This window comes from Trachypithecus francoisi, unplaced genomic scaffold, assembly GCF_009764315.1.
Source record: "Trachypithecus francoisi isolate TF-2019V2 unplaced genomic scaffold, Tfra_2.0 Lachesis_group10, whole genome shotgun sequence".
NCBI classification, from domain to species: Eukaryota; Metazoa; Chordata; class Mammalia; order Primates; family Cercopithecidae; genus Trachypithecus; species Trachypithecus francoisi.
The window spans coordinates 87414758-87439947 of record NW_022681455.1 but is presented as its reverse complement, the minus strand read 5'-3'; the positions used below and the strand labels follow the sequence as shown (position 1 = coordinate 87439947).

Genomic DNA, 25190 nt, shown 5'->3' with positions numbered 1-25190 from the left:
AAATTACATCTTCAAGCATTATGAGACCAACAAGATGGTTTTAGAATTACTGTTTCAAGCAATAGTCTTTTTATATCAGGTAGGAGAAAAGAGCTGCAGACAAAAATGTATTTATACCATATTTACCTACAGTTCCTTTTTTTTTTCCCCAACTTTGTCGTCACAGAATATTTACAGTTAACAGTACTCTTTATTTATTTGTGTGGATTCAAGTTACTGTCTAGTGTCCTTTCAGATCAGCCAGAATTCCCTTTAGTATTTCCTACAAGTCAGGTGTGCTAATAACAAGTTCTTTCTGGTTTTATCTGGCAATATGTTAATTTCCTGTTCATTTTTGAAGAATATTTTTGCTGGATTTTAGACTTCTTGGCTGACAGTCTTTTTCTTTTAACACTTTGAATTTGTCATCCTATTACCTTCCAGCCTCCTGGGTTTCTGATGAGAATTGAGCTGTTAATCCTTCTGAGGATACCTTGTCCATGATGAATTGCTTGTCTCTTGCTGCTTTCAACATTCACTCTTTGGCTTTCAAAATGTTAACTATGATATAATAGGTAGGGTTTGACTGTGATGTATCTTGGCGTGGATCTCTTTGAGTTTACCCTACTTGGCGTTCATTGAGCTTTTTGGTTGTACAGGTTAATGTTGCATTAAATTTAGGTGGTTTTAGCCATTATTGCTTTACATTATTTCTACTTCTTTCCTCTCTTCTGGGACTCCCATTATTGTTGGTATTCTTAATGGTGCTCCATATGTCTCAGAGGCTCTGTTCATTTTTTTATTCCCTTTTTTTCTGTCCTTCAGACTAGATAATATGAATTGACATGTCTTCAATTTTGCTGATTATTTCTTCTGCCAGTTTAAATCTATTTAAATCTATCGCTAGTTAATTTTTCATTTCAGTTATTGTACTGTAGAATTTCAGTTTTGTTCTACTTTGTGATTTCTCTTTATTAATACTGTGGTGAGACAGTGTTCTCATAATTTTCTTCAGTTATTTAGACATGATTTCCTTTCCTTTAATTCTTTGAACAATCTTTTCTTTTTTGACAGGGTCTCACTGTGTTGCCCAGGCTAGAGTGCAGTGGTGCAGTCATGGCTCACTACAGCCTCAGCCTCCCAGGCTCAAGCAATCCTCCCACCTCAGCCTCCTGAGTAGCTGGGACCACAGACACTTGCTACCATGCCCAGCTAATTTTTTTAACTTTTCATGGAGACAAGGCCTCCCCATATTGCCCAGACTGGTGAACATGTTTATTATAGCAGATTTAAAGTCTTTGCCTAATAAATCTAACATCTATGCTCCCTTGGAGGCAGTTATTTTGACTGTTTTTTTTCCCCGATGTATGAGCCATACTGTGTCTTTGCATGTCATAATTTTTTTTTTATTGAAAACTGGACATTTTTAACTATATGTCAACTCCAGAAATCTTCCCAGATTTCTCCCATTGCCTGGGTTTGTGGTTTTTGCTCTTATTGCTGTTTGTTCAGTAACTTTCCCAGACTAATACTGTAGTCTTCATTCTTTGTTGTGTGTGGCCACTGAAGTTGCCACTCAGCTTAATGGCCAGCCGTGATGGCCAGATATTTCCTTAAATAAGAGGTCAGACCCTTCTCCAGTCTTTCTGGGGCACGAACATAGTGCTGCATATGTTCATGAACTTCTAGATTCCCAGAAATAAGTCAGAGCTTTTTAGAGTCCCCTGTGAATATCTCATTTCCATTTTTCCTTTTAAGATTTGGTCAACCTCTCATTAACCCCAGCTGATAATCACTGCCTCAGGCAACTGCAATGTTAAACAATTGCTGATGATTCTTTTCAAGAAACTTTACAGTGATGGAGCTTGTTCACACAGAGCAAGTTCTCAGTCCATTAAAAAAAGACACACCCTGAGAATAGAGCTTTTCAGGGAGCTTCCGGAAAGGTCATATAGTGACATTTCTCGGGGAATGGATATCTGGGGAGCTCTAAACCTGTTCTGCCCCCTCCAGTACCTGGTAGGCTCTTCATTTTCATAGCTACCTTAGTTGCAAAGCTGTTGGTTTTCAAGGCTACTTCAGCGCTGGGAAGAGAGGCATGGAAATAAGGCAATTTAAAACACAACAGAGGTAATTATTCTTACCAAAATTCAGCATTTTTCTTAAATCAGTGCTCCTTGGATTTTTGCAAAGTTCTGAAAAAGTTGATTTCAACAACTTTCTGCCAGTATTCTCATTGCTTTTATTGAGGAGCAGATTTTTTTGAGGTCCTTACTAACCATTCCAGAAGTGATTCTACACTACTCTGTTACACTAAGATGTATTTGTCTACCTTGCACTTTAGATGGATCTTTCACCCATGAATGGTTTTGTACTGTCATGCATTGGTAATTTTGGAAATTTTGGTTTATTGAATTATGCAGATATTCCTCATGTTAACACATTTTATTGTACAATATTTTTAAATAATATTTGTTAATATTACCACTGATTGCATCATAAGTTTCTTAAGTATTGGGAAGATATCAGGCTCACAGTGGCAGATGCAAGTTTTTCAAAATTACAATATTCACTTAGAAGCTCAAATTTTATCATTTTATTTGGTTTTCTGAAAGTGGTAGACTCACTTTGTCCATTTTCAAGAAAATGTTAGCTAAATACCCAAGTCTGAATATCCGTTGTTTGGTGCCACTGCTAATTACCCACATCTTTGCTTTTGCTCTATTAGTACAAATGTTAACACTGTGTAAAATGCAAATGATGTCTTAGTATTATCATGAAAATAGTTTTTACCTAATGTGACCTTCTGAAGGTGTTCTGGGACCCCCAGGGTTTCCCTGTAACATGCTTTGAGAACCACTGTGTAGAGGAACTAGATCAGGATCTCTAGACCTTGTCTTCAAATATCAGAATGACTGGCTCATGATGGTAGGTGAACTTCAGCTTTAGGACTCTATCAGACACATGCTGACCTGATTTTTTTTAACTGAATACACATAGGAGAGAGAACAATGCTTTTCCTTGCCCATCTGCAAAATAAAAATGTAGATACATTTTGCTAATTCTCTCATGAAAGTAGTGTGTAGTACAAAGTGTAATATTCATCTTTCCATATAAAAATGTTTCTTAATAAGTTTATTTTGCATATTTGTGTGATTTATTCATGAATCATCTAATCAATTAGTAATGTCTTATGAGTAATTCCATCCTTATAGCAACCTATTTTCTCATAGCCATTGGAAGCATATGGACTTCTAAAGATCTTAAAATATCAGTCAGGCAATTGTGATGTTGATGAAATCATATTACTTCTTATCATCCTGGAGAAAAATCATTTTTAAAGCATCAGTAGCCTATCTAAATGTCATTATTAACTTTTCTGTACTTTTCCGGGAAGATCAGTAGAAGTTTGATGCTGTGAAAAATATTCAAAAGAACTTAAAGCATTTCTTAAACATTCTGTCATCTTAGGATGTCCATTGCAATCCTTGGTTTCTTTATGTTCTATTTAATTAGCCTTGGTTTCTAAAGAGAAGGAGTATGTCATTTTATTCAAGGTTTGAGGAATGTTCCAGAAATAGGAAATAGAGATAAATCTCACCATTATCATCGAGGCACTGTCAATCCATCAGATTTTTCTTAAATGAAAAATAATGTATTCTCTAAATGTGCAGAAGTTTAAATGTGGTAGAACTAATCATCAGTATTTTTTATTCTATTGTAATTATTGTGGATGCATTTTATTCATGTTGATATTTTAGTGGGAAAATGTAAACCATGTCCAATCCCTCCCGCAATGCTATATTCAACAGAATATTTGATCTTAGAAATACCCAGTTAAATAATGAACTAAATAAATGCAACTATTAAATCATTTAAAGTCTTAAGAATTTTCTACTAATCAGTTTTTCTTTTTGTTTGTGTATTATTTTTTAACACTAAGATCCTAGGAAACAACAGGCTTTCTTTTGATGTGCTATCTGTTTATGGAAGGGGTCTTTAGGAAACTGTCATCTGTGTAAGAATTTTTTGCTTTGAAAGAGATTTACCTGAAACTTCCAATAATTCACTTACTTTCCAAGCCTTAACTATTTTTTTTTTCTATTGCAGCCCTTTGGAGTGAATCAACCTGGACCTTATATCATGTATACAACTGTTGATGCAAATGGGTATCTGAAAAATGGATCAGGTAAGACCAGATACAATAATGTATGTCCATAATGTATAAAAACTTCTGCAGTCAATATATTGGCAAGGTAAACTGGTGGAAAAAATTATGTTTTCACACTCCTTAAAAAAAATCTTCACTTTCATTATACTTAGTCTTTCCATAGACTTACATTGGTAGATTATAAAAGGTTCTTATGGGCCGGGCGCGGTGGCTCAAGCCTGTAATCCCAGCACTTTGGGAGGCCGAGACGGGCGGATCACAAGGTCAGGAGATCGAGACCATCCTGGCTAACACAGTGAAACCCCGTCTCTACTAAAAAATACAAAAAAAAAAAAAACTAGCCGGGCGAGGTGGCGGGCGCCTGTAGTCCCAGCTACTCGGGAGGCTGAGGCAGGAGAATGGCGTAAACCCGGGAGGCGGAGCTTGCAGTGAGCTGAGATCCGGCCACCGCACTCCAGCCTGGGCGACAGAGCGAGACTCCGTCTCAAAAAAAAGGTTCTTATGACAAAAAATGTTCACTTTCAATTCTTCATAGATCCCTATTACAATGGAGCCAACTCATTATCCTTATTTTTTAGTTGAAGTAGCAGAGAGATTGGGTGAAATTACTTGTGTTTTATTGGTCAGAGAGTGAAGTGCAAATTAGTTAATTAAGTTCATCTTAGAAGAAGTAAAAATTAAGAATCCAATTAATACTATAATATAAACTATTACTGGTTTTTTTATATGTAGAATAGAAGCTGGAATATAGAGAGAGGGGTTTTTTTGATAAATTGTTATAAAGAAAAAATCTGGTTATACATTTAAATAAATAATAAAGGCAAATGCAGTTAAGACAAAAAAGAAATAAGATTGAGCAAAGGATGTCTGCTTTTAACAGATGGCTGACTGACTGAGGTTAGATCCAAATTACAGTAAATACAACTGTGATAATTTTAGTTATCTAAATAAGAAAAGGAATCTGAATATGCTTCTTTTAAGATGCCTAGAGTTTTAACCATGAAGAAGTATAAGCAGAGTTGCTGTCACCCCTCTATTTTTTTGGCCAAAAAAAAAAAAAAAGGAAGAACTCATTATATGAACATTGCCATGTTATATAGTGGCCTTACTAAATCAAATATACCCCAGAGTGAGTTTACTTTTTTAGCTAATTGCACACATTTAAGAGTCTCAGTTGTACTGCTTGCTTCAGCACAGAAACATTCCATATAACAATTTTTTTTTCAATATTCAAGGAGAAATTGACAAACACAATTTCACTTTTTTTTTTTTGAGACGCAGTCTCGCTCTGTCGCCCAGGCTGGATTGCAGTGGCGCGATCTCGGCTCACTGCAGGCTCCACCTCACGGGTTCATGCCATTCTCCTGCGTCAGCCTCCCGAGCAGCTGGTACCACAGGCGCCCGCCACTACGCCTGACTAATTTTTTGTATTTTTAGTAGAGATGAGGTTTCACCTGTGTTAGCCAGGATGATCTCGATCTCCTGACCTCGTGATCCACCCACCTCGGCCTCCCAAAGTGCTGGGATTTCAGGCGTGAGCCACCGCGCCCAGCCACAATTATACTTTAATATACCACTATCAGTCACTGTAGTTCAAGATAAATAAGGGTATCGATAATTTGAACAAATTACTTCTTTATGTTTTTAATTCATGTACATATTAAACCTTTACAAAAAAGGCTCTGGGACCAGCTGGTTTTATCAGTTAATTCTTTTAGATTTTGAAGATGCAGATGATTTCAGTGCTAGGTAAGATGTTCCAGAATACAGGACAACAAGATGAAGTTATTTATTACATTTCATGAAGCTAGTATAACTCAGGCAGAGCGAGAATACTCAAAACCAAAAACTAAGTTCACTGGTGGGATATCAGTGAAAATCCTATCTAAAAACTAACAACTTAAATTTGTCTGTATTTTTAAAGAATTGCCTACTTAACATAATCAAGTAGATGATTATCTAAGGAATGCGCTGATGGTTTAAAATGGGAAAATCTCTTAATTGTTATAGCAGTGCATCAATTTTTAAAATACTTTCTTTTTCTTTTTTTTTCGTATAATAATATATTGTGTACATCTCTCCATGTCTGTTCCTACAGATAATCCTGATTTCTTTGGGGGCTATTTTGTATAAAGATACAATAGCTACTCTAGCCAATCCTCTATTTTTTGTTTTACTATATAATACAACAATACAACAGTAAACATCTATTTACATATATTTGTGTGCAGTTAAATGAATAATTCAGGCCAAGTGCTCATGCCTGTAATCCCACCACTTTGGGAGGCCAAGGCAGGTGGTTCACTTGAGGTCAGGAGTTCAAGACCAGCCTGGCCAACATGGCAAAGCCCCATTTCCACTAAAAACACAAAAGCTGTGTGTGGTGGCGGTCACCTGTAATTCTAGCTACTCAGGAGACTGAGGCATGAGAATCGCTTGGACCCGGGAGGTAGAGGTTGCAGTAAACCGAGATCACACCACTGCACTCCAGCCTTGGTGAAAGAGTAAGACTGTCTCAAAAAAAGTAAATAAATAAATAATAAAATAAAAAAATAATTCTCACTTCATAGAAAAAAATCTGGAAGGATAAACACTAAATTAACATTTATCTTGAGGAACACAATTTCAAGAGATTCACTTTCCACTTTGTACATTTCTATAACTGTTGACTAGTTTTCAGTTCTTTTTCATTGTTTTAAAAAGATGGGCTGAGTTCAGTGGCCCATGCCTGTAATTCCAGTACTTTGGGAGGCCAAGGTGGGCGGATCACCTGAGGTCAGGAGTTTGAGACCAGCCTGGCCAAAATGGTGAAACCCCGTCTCTACTAAAAATACAAAAAAAATTAGCCAGGGGTGGTGGCGCATGCCTGTAGTCCCAGCTACTTCGGGAGGCTGAGGGTTCACTTGAACCAGAAGGCAGAGGTTGCAGTAAGCTGAGATCACGCCATTGCACTCCAGGTGGGTGACAAGAGCAAAACTCCATCTCAAAAACAAACAAAAAAAACATGATTGTTGATTCAGTCAACAAAATTTTCACCAAACTTATACTGCAAACTAGGCATTGGCACCTGGTATTGAACTCCATTCAGTAATATTCACTACCCATTACTATTTTTTTAAGTGAATGGAACAATATTTACTTAGCATGATTTTTAAAAATCTACCCCAAAACAGTAATGGAACATTGGATTTATTCTTACTATATCTAATATTTACCTGTCTCTAGATTGGAGTAGAAATTAGGAGGGAATTTGTAGGCATAAAAGGAAATGAAAAAATATCTAAGGTAAAAATAAATGCAGTTGAGTGCATAAATCAAATGAATGCATAAATTTTCATGGCAGAACACCGTAAACAAAAATAAAAAGTACTTACAAACTTGAACAAAATCTAAATGTGTATAAATAGAGATATAATAAATTATCTCATTTTATAATATTCTCCAGCCTACAAAATATTTTAAGATAACTTTTGATGTTTATAATAGTTGGAGGAAGACATATCTGCATGTAAAATCCAAATTGTATGTGTATTATTTTAAGTTTGTCTGTGTATAGGAAAAATATCTGAACAAAATGACGCATAAAATGTTACCACAATTATCTCTTGGTCATGGGAATGCAAATTGTATGTGTGTGATTTTTAAGTGTGTCTGTGTGTAGGACAAATATATAAACAAAATAACATATGTTACCATGATTATCTCTTGGGTTTTGGATTTTATATATTTGTTCACATTTTTGTTTACTAAATATATATTGCTTTTTAAGAAAAAGCTTTTAAAATATTTCAAACATGCTGTATTTCATGCATAAAAATGTATTCTAAGCAAGGAAGTAGCACTTAATTTAATTGACTAAGGGGGTGCCATCATGAAACCCTGCCCCAAATTTTAAAGGATGAGAATTCCCAGTTTAAATATTAAGCATGTTGAACTCCAAAGAAACATTACTTGGTTAAACCATACCTTCCATCCCATCCTACCCCATCAGCAGAGAATGTTCCACTGGAGGAAGACGATGACTACATTTATGTATTTCGGAAACTACAGCCTTGGTTTTCTCCTAGAGCAGCTGAGAGTCACTCACTACCCATTAGCGGGTCATAAAATTAATGTAGTAGCTTTTAGGGTATTTTACTTAATAGAATAAAAGAGAACAATAGAAAACAATATATTGATCAGAGTACATCGCAAATAGTAAAGTATTGTTTCATGAAATTTTTATTTAGTTGTGTGTGTGTGTGTGTCTGTGTGTATGTGTGTGTTTTCACACTAGATAATAACATATGATGTAGTTTTTATTGGGGGCTGTGATCAGAAAAGTTGGAAAACCACCACCAGAGAGAGACAACAACAACATCATAAATTAATATTATTTAGTAAAGGCCTGGCCCAACTATCCTATTGCTTACAGATAGATTATCATTCTTACCCATTACTCTGTGGTCTTACTCCATTTCCTAGCAAAACCTGAATGGCCAAACATTATTAGAGAGTTACATTACAGAGGAGTCGTTAATTTTCTAAATAATAGTTCCTGTAACAGATTTAAAAAATAAAAATGAAGTATTTTTATTATGAACTTTTTAGGAGCTTAAACTCCTGTGGTTTTGAATCTAGGATTTTGTTTACTACACTTGTAAATTAGCCAGGGATCCACAATGGGCATCCAAATTGCCTAAACAATATTAATAAGAACTTAGTAGAATGGAGTACATTGGCAAAATTTTGTAGACTAGTGAGTTGTTGGTCATTTATGAAAAATAACATTATTAGACCAAGAATTGCTTTTCTACCCCATAAATTACTTACTTGGCCCTACTGTTTAAATCCAGAGCAAAATCATTTTCCTTTTTCCTCTGTGGTTACTATTTGTTAATATATCTGAGAAAAACATAAGTAACCTTTGTCTTCTGTGTGCCCTTAGTCTATGCAAGAAGTGATGTTAAGCAATCACATGCTGTGATCTAGGGGAAAAAATATGTGTTCTACGACATGCATTCATTCAACACAGAACACATCTCTGACCAGATGTGTAGCGTTTTACCTCACATCAACCTGTTCTCCAAAACAAGCTAGGTATCTCATAATTTAATTCAATTTTGACAGTATCCGGAGGCAGACTCATATCCCACAGTTAAAGGCTCAGTCTCACAAGATTTTCCCCATTTTGGATGCCAATCACAAGTCCAGGCATCCCGTATTTCTGATGGAGAGTCTAGTCATTTGCTGGAATGGCTCACAGAACTCAGGGAAATACTTACATATACTGGCTTATTATAAAGGATATTATGAAGGGTACAGATGAACAGCCACATGAAGAAATACATAAGGCAAGGTTCAGAAGGGTCCTGAGCACAAGTCTTGTGGAACTTGGGGTGCACCACACTCCTAGCCCATGTATGTATTCAGTAACCCAGAAGCTCTCCCAACCCTGTCCTTTTGGGATTTATAGAAGCGTCATTTTGGAGGCATTATTGATTAAATTACTGGCCATTAGTAATCAGCTCAACCTTCAGCCCCTCTCCCCTCCCGTGACATAACAATTCTAATTGCATCAAAAAACGGAGCTGCAAAATGTGTGAAGCAAAAATTGAACTGAAAGGCAAATAGACAAATCTACATTTATAGTTGGAGACCTCAATATCTGTCTCTCAAGATTTGGCAAACAAAATCAGCAAGGATACAGAACTCGGCAATATCATCAACCAACAGGATCTGGTAGACATTTTAGGATAATCTGCCCAACAACAGCAATACATTCTTTTCAAATGCCCATGGAACATATACTAAAATAGACTGAGTTCTGGGCAATTAAAAAAATTTTAATTCAAAAACCTCAAAAAATTTAAACAAGTGAAACGAAACCATAGAGAGTATTCTCCAACCACAATGAAATTAAAATAGAAATCAACAGCAGAAATATAGTAAAATCTCTAAACACTTGAAACTTAGACATCATATTTCTAAATAATCCAGGGGTCAAAGAGAAATTTTCAAGGGAAATTTTTAAAATACACTGAACTGAATGAAAAGAAAAATACAACGTATCAAAAACTTGGGGACACAGCTGAAACAGTGCTGAGAGGAAAATCATAACAATGCATGTGTATAATAGAAAAGAGTAAGTCTCAAATTTATAATGTAAGCACCCACCTCAACAACCTATAAACAAAAGCAAACCTAAAGTAAACAAGAGGAAGGAAATAAATAAGAGCAGAAGTTATTGAAATTTAAAACAGAAAAACAAAAGATAAAATCAGTTAAAAAGGAAATAAATAAAATTGACAAATCTGTACCAGGACTGACAAAAAAAAGAGAGGAGACATAAATTGTCAGTGTCAGGAATGAATCAGATGAATCACTGTGGACCCTGAAGATATCAAAAGGATAATAAGGGAATAATATGCACATACATTGGACATCTTAGAAGAAATGGACAAACTGCTTAAAAAACACAAACTATCACAAATTATCCAATGTAAAATATATCATTTGAATAATCTTAAAATTACTAAGGAAATTGGGTTCATAATTTTAAAACTTTCAAGAAAGAAATAGGTAGACCCAAGTGGTGAGAATTATACCACACATTTAAAATACAGTTAACTGGTAGAATGCAATGGCTCATGCCAGTAATCCCAGCACTTTGGGAGGCCAAGGCAGGAGGATCACTTGAGTTCAGGAGTTCGGGACCAACCCGGGCAAGATAGTGAAATCCTGTGTCTAGAAAAAAAATGTTTTAAATAAGCCGGATGTAGTGGCATGTGCCCGTAGTCCCAGCGATTCAGGAGGCTGAAGTGGGAGGATCACTTGAGCCCTGGAGGTCGAGGTTACAGTGAGCCATGATTGCACCACTGTACTCTAACCTGGCTGACACAGCAAGATCCCGTCTCAAAAAAATAAAAGAGTTAACTTCAAATTCTGTACAGTCTCTTTCAGAGAAAAAGGAACATTTTCTAGTTTGTAGGTTTATGCTGATACCAAAACCAGACAGACAGTACAAAATCCCTGTAGACAGATATTCCTCACGAATATAAATACAGAAATCATGAAAAACATATTAGTGGAACAGACATGGTAGCTCATGCCTGCAATCCCAGCACTCTGGGAGGCCGACGCGGGAGGATCACTTGAGCCTGGGAATTTGAGACCAGCCTGGGATACACAGTAAGACCCCTTCTCTACCAAAAAAAAAAGAAAAAAAATTAGTGAGTAGAACACATACAGCATTATATAAGAAGAATTATATACCATGACCAAGTGGGGGTTATGCGAGGGACACAATGCCAGTTCAAGATTCAAAAATCTATCATTGTAGTACACCACATTGACAGAGTAAAGAAGAAAACAAATCACCTCGTCATATCAACTGATGCCGAAAAAGCACTGAAGTTTAAACTATTCATGATAAAAACTGTCATAAAAATAGGAATAGATAATAATTTCCTGAATTTGATACAGAATGTTTACAAGAAACCTACAGCTGAATTTATGCTTAATGATAAAAGACTGAATGGTCTGCATCGAAGATTAGGAACTAAGCAAGGATATCTCCTCTAACCACTCTAATTGTAAATTCACTGGAAGAAGGCAAGAAAAGGAAACAAAAGGCAACCAAGTTGAAAGGAAAAAAGTAAAACCATCACTATTTCCAGATGACATAATTGTATACAAAGACGACCTCCAGGAATAAAAGACACACACTCAGCAAAAACTACTGCAACCAAGAAGTACATTCAGCAAGGTTGCAGGATACAAGTACACAAAAATCAGTTGTATGTCTGTACATTATCAATGGATACATGGACACCAAAATTAAAAATACATTTCTATTCATAATCACTCAAAAAATGTGAAATACCTAAGTATAAATTTAACAAAACATATAGAGGACTTATATGTTGAAAACTACACAATGCCAGTGAGAAAAATCAGTGATCTAAATTAATGAAGAGATACGCAAGTTTCATAGATTGGGAGATTTAACAGAGAGAGATATCAGTTTTCCATAAATTGCCTTGCAGGTTTAACACAATTCCTTTCCACATCCCCAGAAGGATATTTTGTAGATATAGACAATTTCATTAGAAAATACACATGGAAAGACCAAGGAGCTACTAAGTTGCTGCAAAAGTAATTGTGCTTTTTGTCATTTTTTAATGGCAAAACCACAATTACTTTTGCACCAACCTAATAGAACTGAAACAATTGGAAAAAGAATAAAATAGGTGAAATTTGTCTGTGTAATTTCAAGACTTATTTTATAGCTGCAGTAATCAAGACTGTATAGTATTGGCAGAAGTATAGATACATTGATTATGAAATGGAAGACAGAACCCAGAAATAAGCCCATATAAATAAACATGCCTACCTCATTTTTGACGAAGGTGCAAAAAGCAATAAAGGAAAGATAGATTTCTTCACAACATTACAAAAATTAATTCAGAATGGATCATGGACATAAATGTAAAATATGAAACTATAGATCTTCTAACAAGAATCATGAGGATATTTTCTGGATCTAAGGCTTGGCAAAGAGTCCTTAGACTTTACACCAAAAGCGAGATCCATTAAAGGAAATATTTATAAGATTTCATCAAAACTTAAATACTTTTGCTCTGTGAAAGACCCTCATAAGAGGATGAAAAGACAGCCTACAGCCTGAAAGAAAAATATTTGCAAATCGCATATCTGACGAAAGTTCATTATCTATAACATACAAATAACTCCTCCAAACTGTCAAATTAAAACATGGACAAGAGACATGAAGAGACATTTCACTGAATAAGATACATAGGTAGCAATTAGCACATGAAAAGATGTTAACAGTATTGAATTAGGGAAATGCACATTAAAACCACAATGAGATATACTACACACCTATCAGAATGGCTAAAAATATAAAGTGACAACACCAAATGCTAATGAGGATGCAGAGACAGTGGATCACTTATATGTTGCTTGTGTGAATGTGAAATGTTTTAGTCACTCTGGAAAATGTTGGTAGTTCTTAAAAAAGTAGACATGAAACTACTGTATGACCCAGCAATTGCAGTCCCAAGGCATTGATCCCAGAGAGATGAAAAGTTAAATGTTCACTCAAAAATCTACACACGAGTGTTTATACCAGCTGTACTCATAATAGCCCTAAACTAGAAGCAACCCAGGCATCCTCCTGTGGCTTATTAAAATCTTTGGTACATCCATGCCATGAAACACTACTCAGCGATGAAAAGGAACAAACTGTTTTTCACAGAACAACCCAGATGAATCTCCAGAGGATTACACTGAGAAAAAGTCCATCCCAGAAGTTTATATAGTATATGATTCTATTTGTATAACATTTCTGAAGTGAAAAAAATATATGGAAATGAAGAACAAATTAGAGTTAGACAGGGATTTAGGAGTAGGTGTGGGTGACAGGAAAGTGGTTGTGGCTATGAAAAGACAGTATGAGGGATCCTTGTGATGGAAATGTTCGGGACTTCACTGCCTCAGAATCAGTATTTTACTGGCTTTGATAATATGCTGTCATTTTGTAAGATGTTACCATGGGTGAAAACTGAATAAAGGGTACATGGGATTTTGCGTTATTTCTACGTCTGCATGTAAATCTAAAATCATCTCAAAAAGTTTAATTTAAAAATCACTGTAAGAGCTGTGGTGGTAAAAATAGTATCTGTAACTATTTGCAGCCTAAATACCATTGTATATTTTGTATAAGGTTCCATAGAGTAACAATATATTATGCTTCTTTGCTTTTATTGAAATTATATCAATACTAAGATAATATTGGTTATATAGTGATCAATAGTTCTGATCAGATAGATAATATTAAATGAATGCTTGGGATATGATTTATTTCACAGTTACAACTGAATTAAAATAGAAAACATTTTAGAAATCAAATATAGTTTGATAGACAAAATGTATTCCAATTTCAAGTCTATAAAAGAAACATGCAAAAGAGTTTTAGTGATAAAGTAGGTGGGAACCACTTCATTAGATTTCACTGAACTTTGGCTATCTTGATTTTTAATACTTTTCTCATGGCTCAATTTTTAATTCTCAGTTTTTTCAATCTTCCTTATATTTTCCCCCTTCTTATTCTAAGTTGGATGACCATGATACACATTTAAAGTATTTGAATAATTGTGAGGAAGGATATTTTTTAAATCTGTCTTGTCTCTCAATTCCCATACACCCTCACTTCCCTCCGCTCCCCTCCTTGCATTGTACTCATGGAAGGAAGATAGATTGATCATCTGACTTCCTCAGTCAAAAGGTTTTACTCTTACAAATGTGCTAACCCTGATTTTAGAAAGCTAATAACAAACACAGAGAAGCTGGTTATCTCAAACAGTATCCCACTTATGTAGGATGAGAAATGATTCCAGATAAGATGATCAGCTTTTTCTGAAATTACTTTCTCCTGTATTTTTCGAACAGGAGAAACATGGAGACACATTAGAAGTTTTATTGATTACCGCCAAAACTTTTTCTTATGGTTGCCAACAGAAAATATTAATATTTGACTTCTAAGATAAAAACGATACAATAAAAGTAAGGGACTGGTGCCCGCTGATGTTAACCACCTTATGTCAGGTCCTTTCATTTGTCCTAGAAGTACAGCTCCAGGTTGTAGAAGATACAGTGCCTCATACTAGTCTCATAGCTGGAAAGATATATAAGGCTTAAAGACTCTGGGAATAAATAATAGCTTATACTTAATAAGTACTTCTAATGTGCCAAACACCTCTAAAGTTCTTATATATGGATTCATTTTTTTAAGTCTCACAATGGCTAGTAATGTAGTTCATTATTGTCATCCTCACTTTAGAGCTGAAGAATCTGATTCACACAGAAGTTAAGGACTTCCCCAGAGTCACACAGCTAGTATGAGGCAGAGCTCAGGCAGCCTGGCTCCAGGTTCTCTAGTCTTAGCCATCTTTTATAATAAGTGATAATATGATATTTATATTTATAAGTGATTTTAAAGGTAGTGGAATAAAGTTTCTGGAGTCAGCACTCCTGATTTCAAGTCTTGGCTTTTCCAGTCTCCTGCTTTGTTACCTTGGGCAATTATTTAACCTCCCCAAACTACAGTTTTCTTACTGTAAAATGGTGAGAATAATTATGAGATAATGCATACTAAGGCCTTATACAATGCCTGGTACATAGTAATTATTCAATAAATGCATCTAGTAAACATTTATTGAATGTTCACTGTCTGGTACAGTTCTTGGCTGAGTAAGTATATACTGTTGAACAAACCAGATAATGTTGTTGCTCTCAACGCATTTACATTCTGTGGAAGGGGTAGGAGGGTGGGGAGAGAGAAAATGGGAAAATACCAGGTAGTGAGTTAACGTCCTGTGGCCCCCAGGGCCCTACAAGTTCTGGATCTCTGTTCTCTCTCTGACGGCATCTGCTTGTACTCTCCCACCTTCTTAACTCTGCATCTGTTATACAAGCCCCTTTGCTGCCCTGCATTCACCAAGCTCATCTCCTCTCCCTGGGACACCCATCTTTGGATATCCTCATGGCTTACCTGCTTCATGTCTTTGTTCAGCTGTCACCTCACTGAGCACTTCTCTGATCACTTTTTTGAAAACCACAACACTCCCCACTCCTCACTATTCCCCTTCTGTACTTCATCTTGTACCAAAGCACTTGCCACCTTCTAATTATTTTATTGTGTTGTACCTCCATTAGAATATAAGAGAGCAAGGATCTTTGTCTTGTTCACTTCTGTATTCCCAGCACCTAGAGAAATACTATCATAATTTGTTGAATAACTGAATGAACGAATAAAAGCAAAAAGAGGTCCATGTAATGGAGAGTGGTTTGAGTGCTACTTTAAGTTGGTTGGTCAGGGAGGGCCTCTCTTGGGTAGAAAACTTAGGAGTTGAGTTGTGACTGTTGGTATGTCAGTCAGGTGAAGTATAGGAAGCATTCAGGCACAAGATGCCCACAGCTCACACTAACATGGTAGCAGTGATGGAGAGAAATGGGCAGGCTAGGGATATGTTAGGGAGATGGCCTCAACTGCACTTCTTCATGGACTAACATGGAATGGGTGAAAAAAGGAAAATCAAAAGTGAATCAGAGGAGGAACCTTGAAAACCTGCTAAATGAAAGAAGCCACAAACAAAAGGTCGTTTTCGTGGCATTATTCCATTTATACGAAGTGCCTAGAATAAGCAGATCCATAGAGACAGAAAGTAGATTCTGGTTCCCAGGGGCTGGTGAGAGTAATGGGATGACTGCTGATGGGTATGGAGTTTCATATTGAGTCTATGACAATGTTCTGGAATTCGATAGTGGTCAGGTTTGCACAACTCTGTGAACATACTAACAAACTGCTGAATTGTATACATTAAAGGTACATTTTATGGCATGTGAATTATATCTCAATAAGAATAAATCACAGGATATGAAGGCTTGCGCCATAGAGTAGGGTAGCTGTCTCTTACTGAGAAAGGTGACTGGTGAGGAGCAGTTTAGATGGGGGTGGGGGAGGTAATCATGTGTTCTTTGGATCCAACTGGAGAGATCAAGTTGCTATTATAGCTTAGATAGTAAATATTAACTATTATTATCAAATATTTAATGCCTGGCCAGGCATGGTGGATCACGCCTGTGATCCGAGCACTTTGGGAGGCCGAGTTGTGTGGATCACTTGAGGTCAGGAGTTTGAGACCAGCCAGACCAACATGGTGAAACCCAGTCTCTGCTAAAAATACAAAAATTAGCCAGTCATAGTGGTGGGCACCTGTAGTCCCAGCTACTCAAGGGGCTGAGGCAGGATAGTCGCATGAACCCAGGAGGCAGAGGTTGCAGTAAGCCAAGATCATGCCACTGCATTCCAGCCTGGCCAACAAAGTTAGACTCTGTCTCGATGGATGGATGGATGGATGGATGGATGGATGGATGGATGGATGGATAGATATTTAATTCCAGCTGGTGAAATTAACAAACAACTATGACTCTGATTAATTAAACGGAATTGCACACTGGTTGATGATACGATAGGAGTGGATGTTCAATCTCTGTGTGTGTTCCTAGGATGAAGTCTGTTGAAGTATGGAGTTCTCACTGGTTGCTCCAATCCTGAAAGCCTGGTTACTTCCTGTAGTTAGATAACTTCTTTCACAGAAAATTTCTTCAGAAGGCTAGAAGTTCATACCTTTATTAGAATAATCACATAGCATAGAAAACCTTGATCAATAAAAATGATCCTTTTCTGCTCTCCCAGGCTGATTATGCAGGAAATGAGGGGTTTTTACCCCCTAATTTACTTTTTCTCATCCCAATTCAGAAATGCACTGACTTTCATTGAGTGCAGTAAGAACCTGAGTCTGAAAATTTGTACGAATTGTCTTTGGACCAGTGGTTCTCAATCAGGGGTGATTTTGAGTCACGGGAGACATTTAACAATGTCTGCAGACATTTTTGATTGTCACAACTGGGAGGGTGCTACTGGCATCTAGTGGATAGAGGCCACGAGGCTGCTAAGCAAACTATAACAGATAGAACAGCTCCCTCAACAAAAAATTATCCATCCCAAAATGTCAACAGTGCTGACTTGAGAAATCCTGATACAGACTATAAAACTCACAAATATCATGAAACTTTATAAACTTATGAATATTCAGCTATGATTCCAAACTTCTATGGATATTTGGAAATCCTTCCCACCTTCCTATGTAAATAGTAGTAGTATTTGCCAGGCATCATATGGCACTGTAAACAGATGAATTGGGAAAAGATTTGGAGAGGCAGGAGAGGTATATCTGATGGTCCTGGGACCTATCTTTTGATAGTTTGGCAAAGTGCTAGCTCAGCACATGAGTCTAGAGAATACAACAGCCCAATAATTGAAGCTTAGTTCCTGACACTCCTCCTTTGTAACAAAGACAGTTTTCTCAACCAGGAAGCTCTCGTGTCTTCTAGATATTCCCAGTCTCCTTCCAATGTCCATATAAAATATAAAATGCCTCAAAGACTGGGGCACTTGAGTATTTTTCATGATGCATCTGCTGCAGTTGATGTGTGCACCTTAATAATACAGGATGGTGAGGGGAAAGGGACCCAGGCATTCAGCTACTGCTCTGCCTGTCAGTGGTTCATTAAACCTTATTTTACTTTTAATACCACCTGGCACAAATGATGTGTGTATGCATACCTCCTTAGCATAACGGTCAGACAAGAAATAGTTAAAAGAGCTATAATAGAAATATAAACAAATGTTTTAAAAACCAAAAGCTAACAGAATACAAAAGCATTTATATTAGCTGAATTGCTGAATTTATTATCTTTAGAAGCAGTTTAGGAAGAAAAGAGAATATGATGTGTATCTTAGAAATACTCTAAGCTTATAAAGTCATCTAGTTTTAAAGTACCTATTGGAGTCACTGAGGGAAGGAATGACTCACAGAAATTCAAACTTTGAAATCATAAAGTAGTTGTTTTGAAATTTTTATTATGGAAGCTGGTTACTAAGGGTGAGTCTTCGACAGGGTTGGTATAGGTTTGGTTGATAAGATTTAGCTATAACAGGTGGGCTGTCAGATGCCATGGAAAGATTGTACTGGGGATAAAAATGCTAATAATATATGTATTGGACAAAATTATATTTTTATATGGGGCCATGGACAGTTTTTCTTAGCATCACCCCCATATTTGGCAGGGGTGGGGACTTTTCATTTTTGTTTTAAATTGTGGTGAAATATATACAAACATAAAATATATCATCTTAACCATTTTTAAGTATACAGTTCAATAGTACTAAGTGTATTCACATTGTGTGCAACCATCACCATCATTAATCTCCAGAGCACTTCACCTTGCAGACTTGAAACTCTGTACCCATTAAACACTAACTCCCCATTTCCCTCCCGCTCCAGCCCATGGCATATACCATTCTACCTTCGGTCTCTATGAATCTGAGTACTCTAGGTCAGAGGTCCCCCCAACCCCCAGGCCACAGACCAGTACCGATCCATGGCCTGTTAGGAACCAGGCCAGATAGCAGGAGGTGAGCAGCAGGTGAGCAAGCAAAGCTTCATCTATATTTATAGCTGCTCCCCATCAATCACATTATAGCCTGAGCTCTGCCTCCTGTCAGATCAGCTGCTGCATTAGATTCTCTTAGGACCATGAACCCTATTGTGAACTGTTGATGTGAGGGATCTGGGCTGCACGCTCCTTATGAGAATCTATGCCTGATGATCTGTCACTGTCTTCCATCACCCCCAGATGGAACTGTCTAGTTGCAGGAAAACAAGCTCAGGGCTCCCACTGATTCTACATTATGGTGAGTTTTATAATTATTTCATTACATATTACAATGTAATAATAATAGAAATAAAGTGCATAATAAATGTAATGTGCTTGAATCATCCCACATCCCAGCCATCCCCTGGTCCGTGGAAAAATTGTCTTCCACAAAACCAGTTCCTGGTGCCAAAAAGTTTGAGGACTGCTGCTTTAGGTACCAAATGTAATTGGAATCATACGGTATTTGTCTTTTTGTGACTGGTTTATTTCACTTAGCGTAAAGTCCTTGAGGTGCATCAGTGTAGCATGTTTCATCTTCCTTTAATGCTGAATAATATTTCATTTTAGGTGTATTCCACACTTTTTTCTATTCATTCCCCAGTTCATGGACACTTGGGTTGCTTCCTCCTTTTGGCTGTTGTAATCCTGCTATAAACATAGGTGTACAAATACCACCTGGACACCCTGCTTTCAGTTCTTTTGGGTATATACCCAAAAGCAGACTTGCTGCATCATATGATACTTCTGTGTAATTTCTGAAGGAACCACCATACCATTTTCCATGGTGGGTCTACACACCATTTTATATTCCCACCAACAGTACACAGGGTGCACTTTTCTACATTCTTGCCAACACTTAGTTATTTCTACTTTTTCGTAGCCATTCTGTTGGGTGTGAGGTAGGATCCCATTGTAGTTTTGATTTGCATTTTCGTAATATTGAGCATATTGTATTTGCTTATTGGCCATTTATTTGTATATCGGTTTTGGAAAAATATGTATTCAAGACCTAGGCCCATTTTTTTCTGTTTTGTTGTTGTTGAGCACCCCCAGATGTTTTAAGATTTCTGCTTGAAGCAATACCTGTTATCTAAGTGCTTTCCCATTATGTTTCTTTTTTTTTTTTCTTTTTTTAAGTTACACCTGCACAGCAGCCTTTCAAATAATTACACATTCACGAGGTAGACTATGGAAAGAATTAATGCTAGGAGAACATTAAAGAATATTGATTAGTGTGTATCAGTGAAGGAATAGCAGACATTTTAAAAATAATTATGAGAAGGGGTTTTAACATTTTATCTATGCCATCTCTGTTTCTAATATTTAGTTTTCTAATCTGAAAACCAATCCTGAGTTTATCAATGTTGTGGCATAATTTTCTTTCGATGTTAAATTCTTCAGACCACTAGTTTCTCCTTTCCTAAACTACTAGAGTGTATTAAATGGTACCTTGCTAGGTGAAAGAGATAATTTACCTCTTAATAATAAATAGCTACCTCATCTCAACTTTTATTTGGATATCACTAAAAGAACTTATAAACTATTTATTAAAGAATGAAGGTCTCCTATTATCTAGTTCAACATAAAAGAAAAACAATAGCCTTATATAAACATGTAACAGGGAGCACTATTTAGTTCTTAGCGTTCAATTAAAGAATGAATGTCTCCTATTATCTAGTTCAACATAAAAGAAAAACAATAGCCTTATATAAACATGTAACAGGGAGCACTATTTAGTTCTTAGCGTTCAGCCGATGAGTTAGCCCTACATTTCTGACCTGGGACTGTAAGTAACACTGTTATGTCTACTTTGTATGGTAAGACTGTTAGTACTTTGTATCACTGAAAACCTTTTAAAAGTAGTTCTGCTTATATGGAAAAGTTTTAAACATACTGAATATCAGATACACAGTTAAGTTGATAAATTTAATAGAAAAATCTGTTTATGTATGATATTGTGCCAGACCCCTTGATGAGGATACAAAGATAAACAGTACAAGGTCAGCCCTTTTGCTAAAGGGCTAGTGAGATTACTGCTAAGATTTGTATAAAACTTTAGACCACTGTCAGAAAAGATTATAACATGATTAACTGTAAGATAACATATATAGAGCACCCATGTGAAATAAATTTCTTGTCTTGCTGACTGAGAACTTGATCAAAGTAGGAATTCATGGGTCCTCAATTCATCCCACAATACTGGTTAGCTCCTTACTCATGTTGTCTTATAATCAAGAAACTGTGAGAATAAGGATTTGATACAAATATAAATTCAGTAAGATATTTTTAGTTCTAAATAAGGGCAAAATAAAAATTTTCTCCTAGCCGGGCACGGTGGGTCACGCCTGTATTCCCAGCGCTTTAGGAGGCTGAGGCAGGCGAATCACGAGGTCAGGAGATCGAGACCATCCTGGCTAACACAGTGAAACCTGTCTCTACTAAAAATACAAAATAATTAGCTGGGTGTGGTGGTGTGCGCCTGTAGTCCCAGCTACTTGGGAGGCTGAGGCAGGAGAATGGCGTGAGCCTGGAAGGCGGAGCTTGGAGCGAGCCAAGATTGCACCACTGTACTCCAGCCTGGGTGACAGAGCAAGACTCTGTCTCAAAAAAAAAAAATTATCCTAAATATAAATTCAAATTCTTTCTTCTCGGGCCGGGCGCGGTGGCTCAAGCCCGTAATCCCAGCACTTTGGGAGGCCGAGATGGGCGGATCACGAGGTCAGGAGATCAAGACCATCCTGCCTAACACGGTGAAACCCCGTCTCTACTAAAAATACAAAAACTAGCCGGGCGAGGTGGCGGGCGCCTGTAGTCCCAGCTACTCGGGAGGCCGAGGCAGGAGAATGGCGTAAACCCAGGAGGCGGAGCTTGCAGTGAGCTGAGATCCGGCCACTGCACTCCAGCCCGGGCAACAGAGCGAGACTCCGCCTCAAAAAAAAAAAAAAAAAAAATTCTTTCTTCTCATGAGGTTTCATTAATTTTAGAAAAGATGATACAATTATTCTGAAAATAAGTGTTTGGGTCCCACTATCAGGTATATAGTACAGCTGTCATTAAATCTGTAGAGAACAAATATTCTCCTTATTGGCAGTGGTTCTCAAACTCTGTTGTTTATAAAAATCCTGATGTCTGTTGTCATTATCCAGTAGGACTTTTAAAACATATTATTGGGAAAATGATGCAGGAATTTAGTAAATTGGTGATGTATTACAGCTTTGTCTTTGATGCATATATTGTTTGTTTAGTACATTTTTGGCTTTGATTAGAATAATGATTCTCAAACATCAGCATACATCAGATCACCTAGAGAGTTAATTAAAACACACCTTTCCGGGCCCCACCACCAAAGTTTCAGCTGAGTAGGTCTGCTGTGGGGCCACAGAATTTGTATTTCTAACAACGTGCCAAGGACTCCTTCAGGAGTTCAAGGAGCCTGAGAAATCTCAGATAAGGACTTTTTACAACTATAATTATACACAAAGTTTGAAGTATACATATTTTCTCTTTTTTCTCTGGTTTAAAGCTTAATAGGTATTTAGGAGCCACTGACCTAAATGACCTATAAGTCATTCAGCTTCTCCATATCCCCATAATTGAAAGTTTTTGTCAAGTGTAATGACATCTAAAAATAATAATGTAGGAAATAAACTTCTGTTGTTGTTACTAATCATTGTCATCATCACTTTTGTTAATATCTGTTCAGGGTATATCATTTTCCTGGGGTAAAGAGAACTATCAAATTATTTCTAATTTTTAATTCCTACTATGTAGAAATGTACAAATGAATAATGAGCAGTGGTCCCTTTGAATCTGAAATGCCATTTTAATTTTTTGTGTGGTAGATTTAGTGAAACTTTCAAGTATAGTCATGCATAGCTTAACAGGGAGAGAAGTTTTGCAAAATGCATTGTTAAGCTATTTCATCTGCAAACATCATAGATTGTATGTACACAAACCTAGATGATATAGCCTACTTCACACCTAGACTAGATGGTATAGCCCAGGGGTCCCCAACCCCCTGGACCATATGGGTCCCTGGCCTGGTGGAAAGGGGCCACACAGCAGGAGGTGAACAGCAGGTGAACAAGCAAAGTTTCATCTGTATTTACAGCCGCACCCCATCACTCATATTATGGCCTGAACTCCACCTCCTGTCAGATCAGTGGTGGCATAAGGTTCTATAGGACTGCAAACCCTATTGTGAACTGTGCAGCACTGCCAGGGATCTAGGTTGTGCACTCCTTATGAGAATCTATGCCTGATCATCTGTCACTGTCTCCCCCAGATGGGACCACCTAGTTATAGGAAAACAAGCTCAGGGCTCCCACGATTCTACATTATGATGAGTTGTGTAATCATTTCATTATATGTTACAGGGTAATAACAATAGAAATAAAGTGCACAATAAATATAATGTGCTTGAATCATCCCAAAACCATCCCCTATCCCGGTCCGTGGAAAAATTGTCTTCCACAAAACCAGTTCCTGTTGCCAAAAAGGTTGGGGACTGCTGCTATAGCCTATTATTGCACCTGGGTTACAAACCTGTACAGCATGTTACTGTACTGAATCCTGTAGGCAGTTATAACACAGTGGTCAGTATTTGTGTATGTAAAGATAAAGGTATAGTGAAAATAGGGTATAAAAGATTTTTAAATGTTACCACATTTACCATGAATGTAGCTTGTACAACTAGAAGTTAACTCTGGGGTGAGTCTTGAGTGAATGTGAAGTCCTAGGACATTACTGTACACTATTGTATATTTTATACACACTGCATGCTTAACCTACACTAAATTTGTTTTTTTGTTTTGGTTTGTTTTGGTTTGTTTTTGGAGTCTCGCTTTGTTGCCCAGGCTGGAGTGCAGTGGCGTGATCATGGCTCACTGCAACCTCTACCTCCCAGGTTCAAGCAGTTCTCCTGCCTCAGCCTCCAAGTAACTGGGATTATAAGCCATGATGCCTGGCTAATTTTTGTATTTTTAGTAGAGATAGGGTTTCACCATGTTGCCCAGGCTGGTCTTGAACTCCTAGCCTCAAGTGATCCACCTGTCTCAGCCTCCCAAAGTGCTGGGATTACAGGTGTGAGTCACTGTGCCCAGCCTACACTAAATTTGTTTTAAAACATATTTTTCTTCAATAATGTAACCTTAGCTTACTGTAACTTCTTTACCTTGTAAACTTTTAATTTTTTTAGTTTCTGACCCTTTTGTAATAACATTTAGCTTACAACACAAAGACATTGTACAGTTATACAAAAATATTTTTTAAATTTTTTATTTTTACTTTTTAAACCTTTTGTTAAAAACTAGGACACAAACACCCACATTAGCTGAGGCCTACACTGAGTCAGGATCACCAACATCACTATCTTCCACCTCCACATCTTGTCCCACTGGAAGGTCTTCAGGGGCAATAACACCCATGGAGCTGTCCATCTCCTATGATGACAATACCTTCTTCTGGAATACCTACTGAGTGGCCTGCCTGAGGCTGTTTTACAGCGAACTTTTTGTTTTTAAAAGTAGATGGAGTACACCCTAAAAGAATGACAAAAAGTACAGTATACTAAATACATAAATCAGTAATATCATTTATCACTATCAAGTATTATGTACTGTACATAATTGTATTGCTACACTTGTATACACCTGGCAACACAGTAGTTTTGTTTACCCCTGCATCACCATAAACACGTGAGTAATGCCTTACACTGTGACATCATGACAGTTAAGATGGCACTCGGCCATAGGATTTTTCAGTTCCATTGTAATTTTATGGGACCACCATCTTTTATGTGGTCCATTGTTGACTGAAATGTCATTACAGTGCATGATGGTAATTTGATGTGGCATTCTAATACACTGGCAAAGCTGGGAACTAATATTGAGCTCAAGTTACTCATCCTATAACTGTTTCAAGTAAACATATAGAAAAGATTAGACAGTTTTGTGGTTGATGGCTGAATAATTTT

The 25190-nt window shown here is 37.0% G+C and overlaps 1 protein-coding gene across 1 annotated transcript in view; it reads left to right on the top strand.

Moving 5' to 3' along the window:
* Nucleotides 1-25190, top strand: part of ITFG1 (integrin alpha FG-GAP repeat containing 1) — a 305928-nt gene that overhangs the window by 250166 nt on the left and 30572 nt on the right. The window contains exon 14 of the mRNA XM_033218313.1: nt 4090-4168. Coding sequence (XP_033074204.1) covers nt 4090-4168 — 79 coding nt within the window. The remainder of the gene's footprint in view (nt 1-4089; nt 4169-25190) is intronic.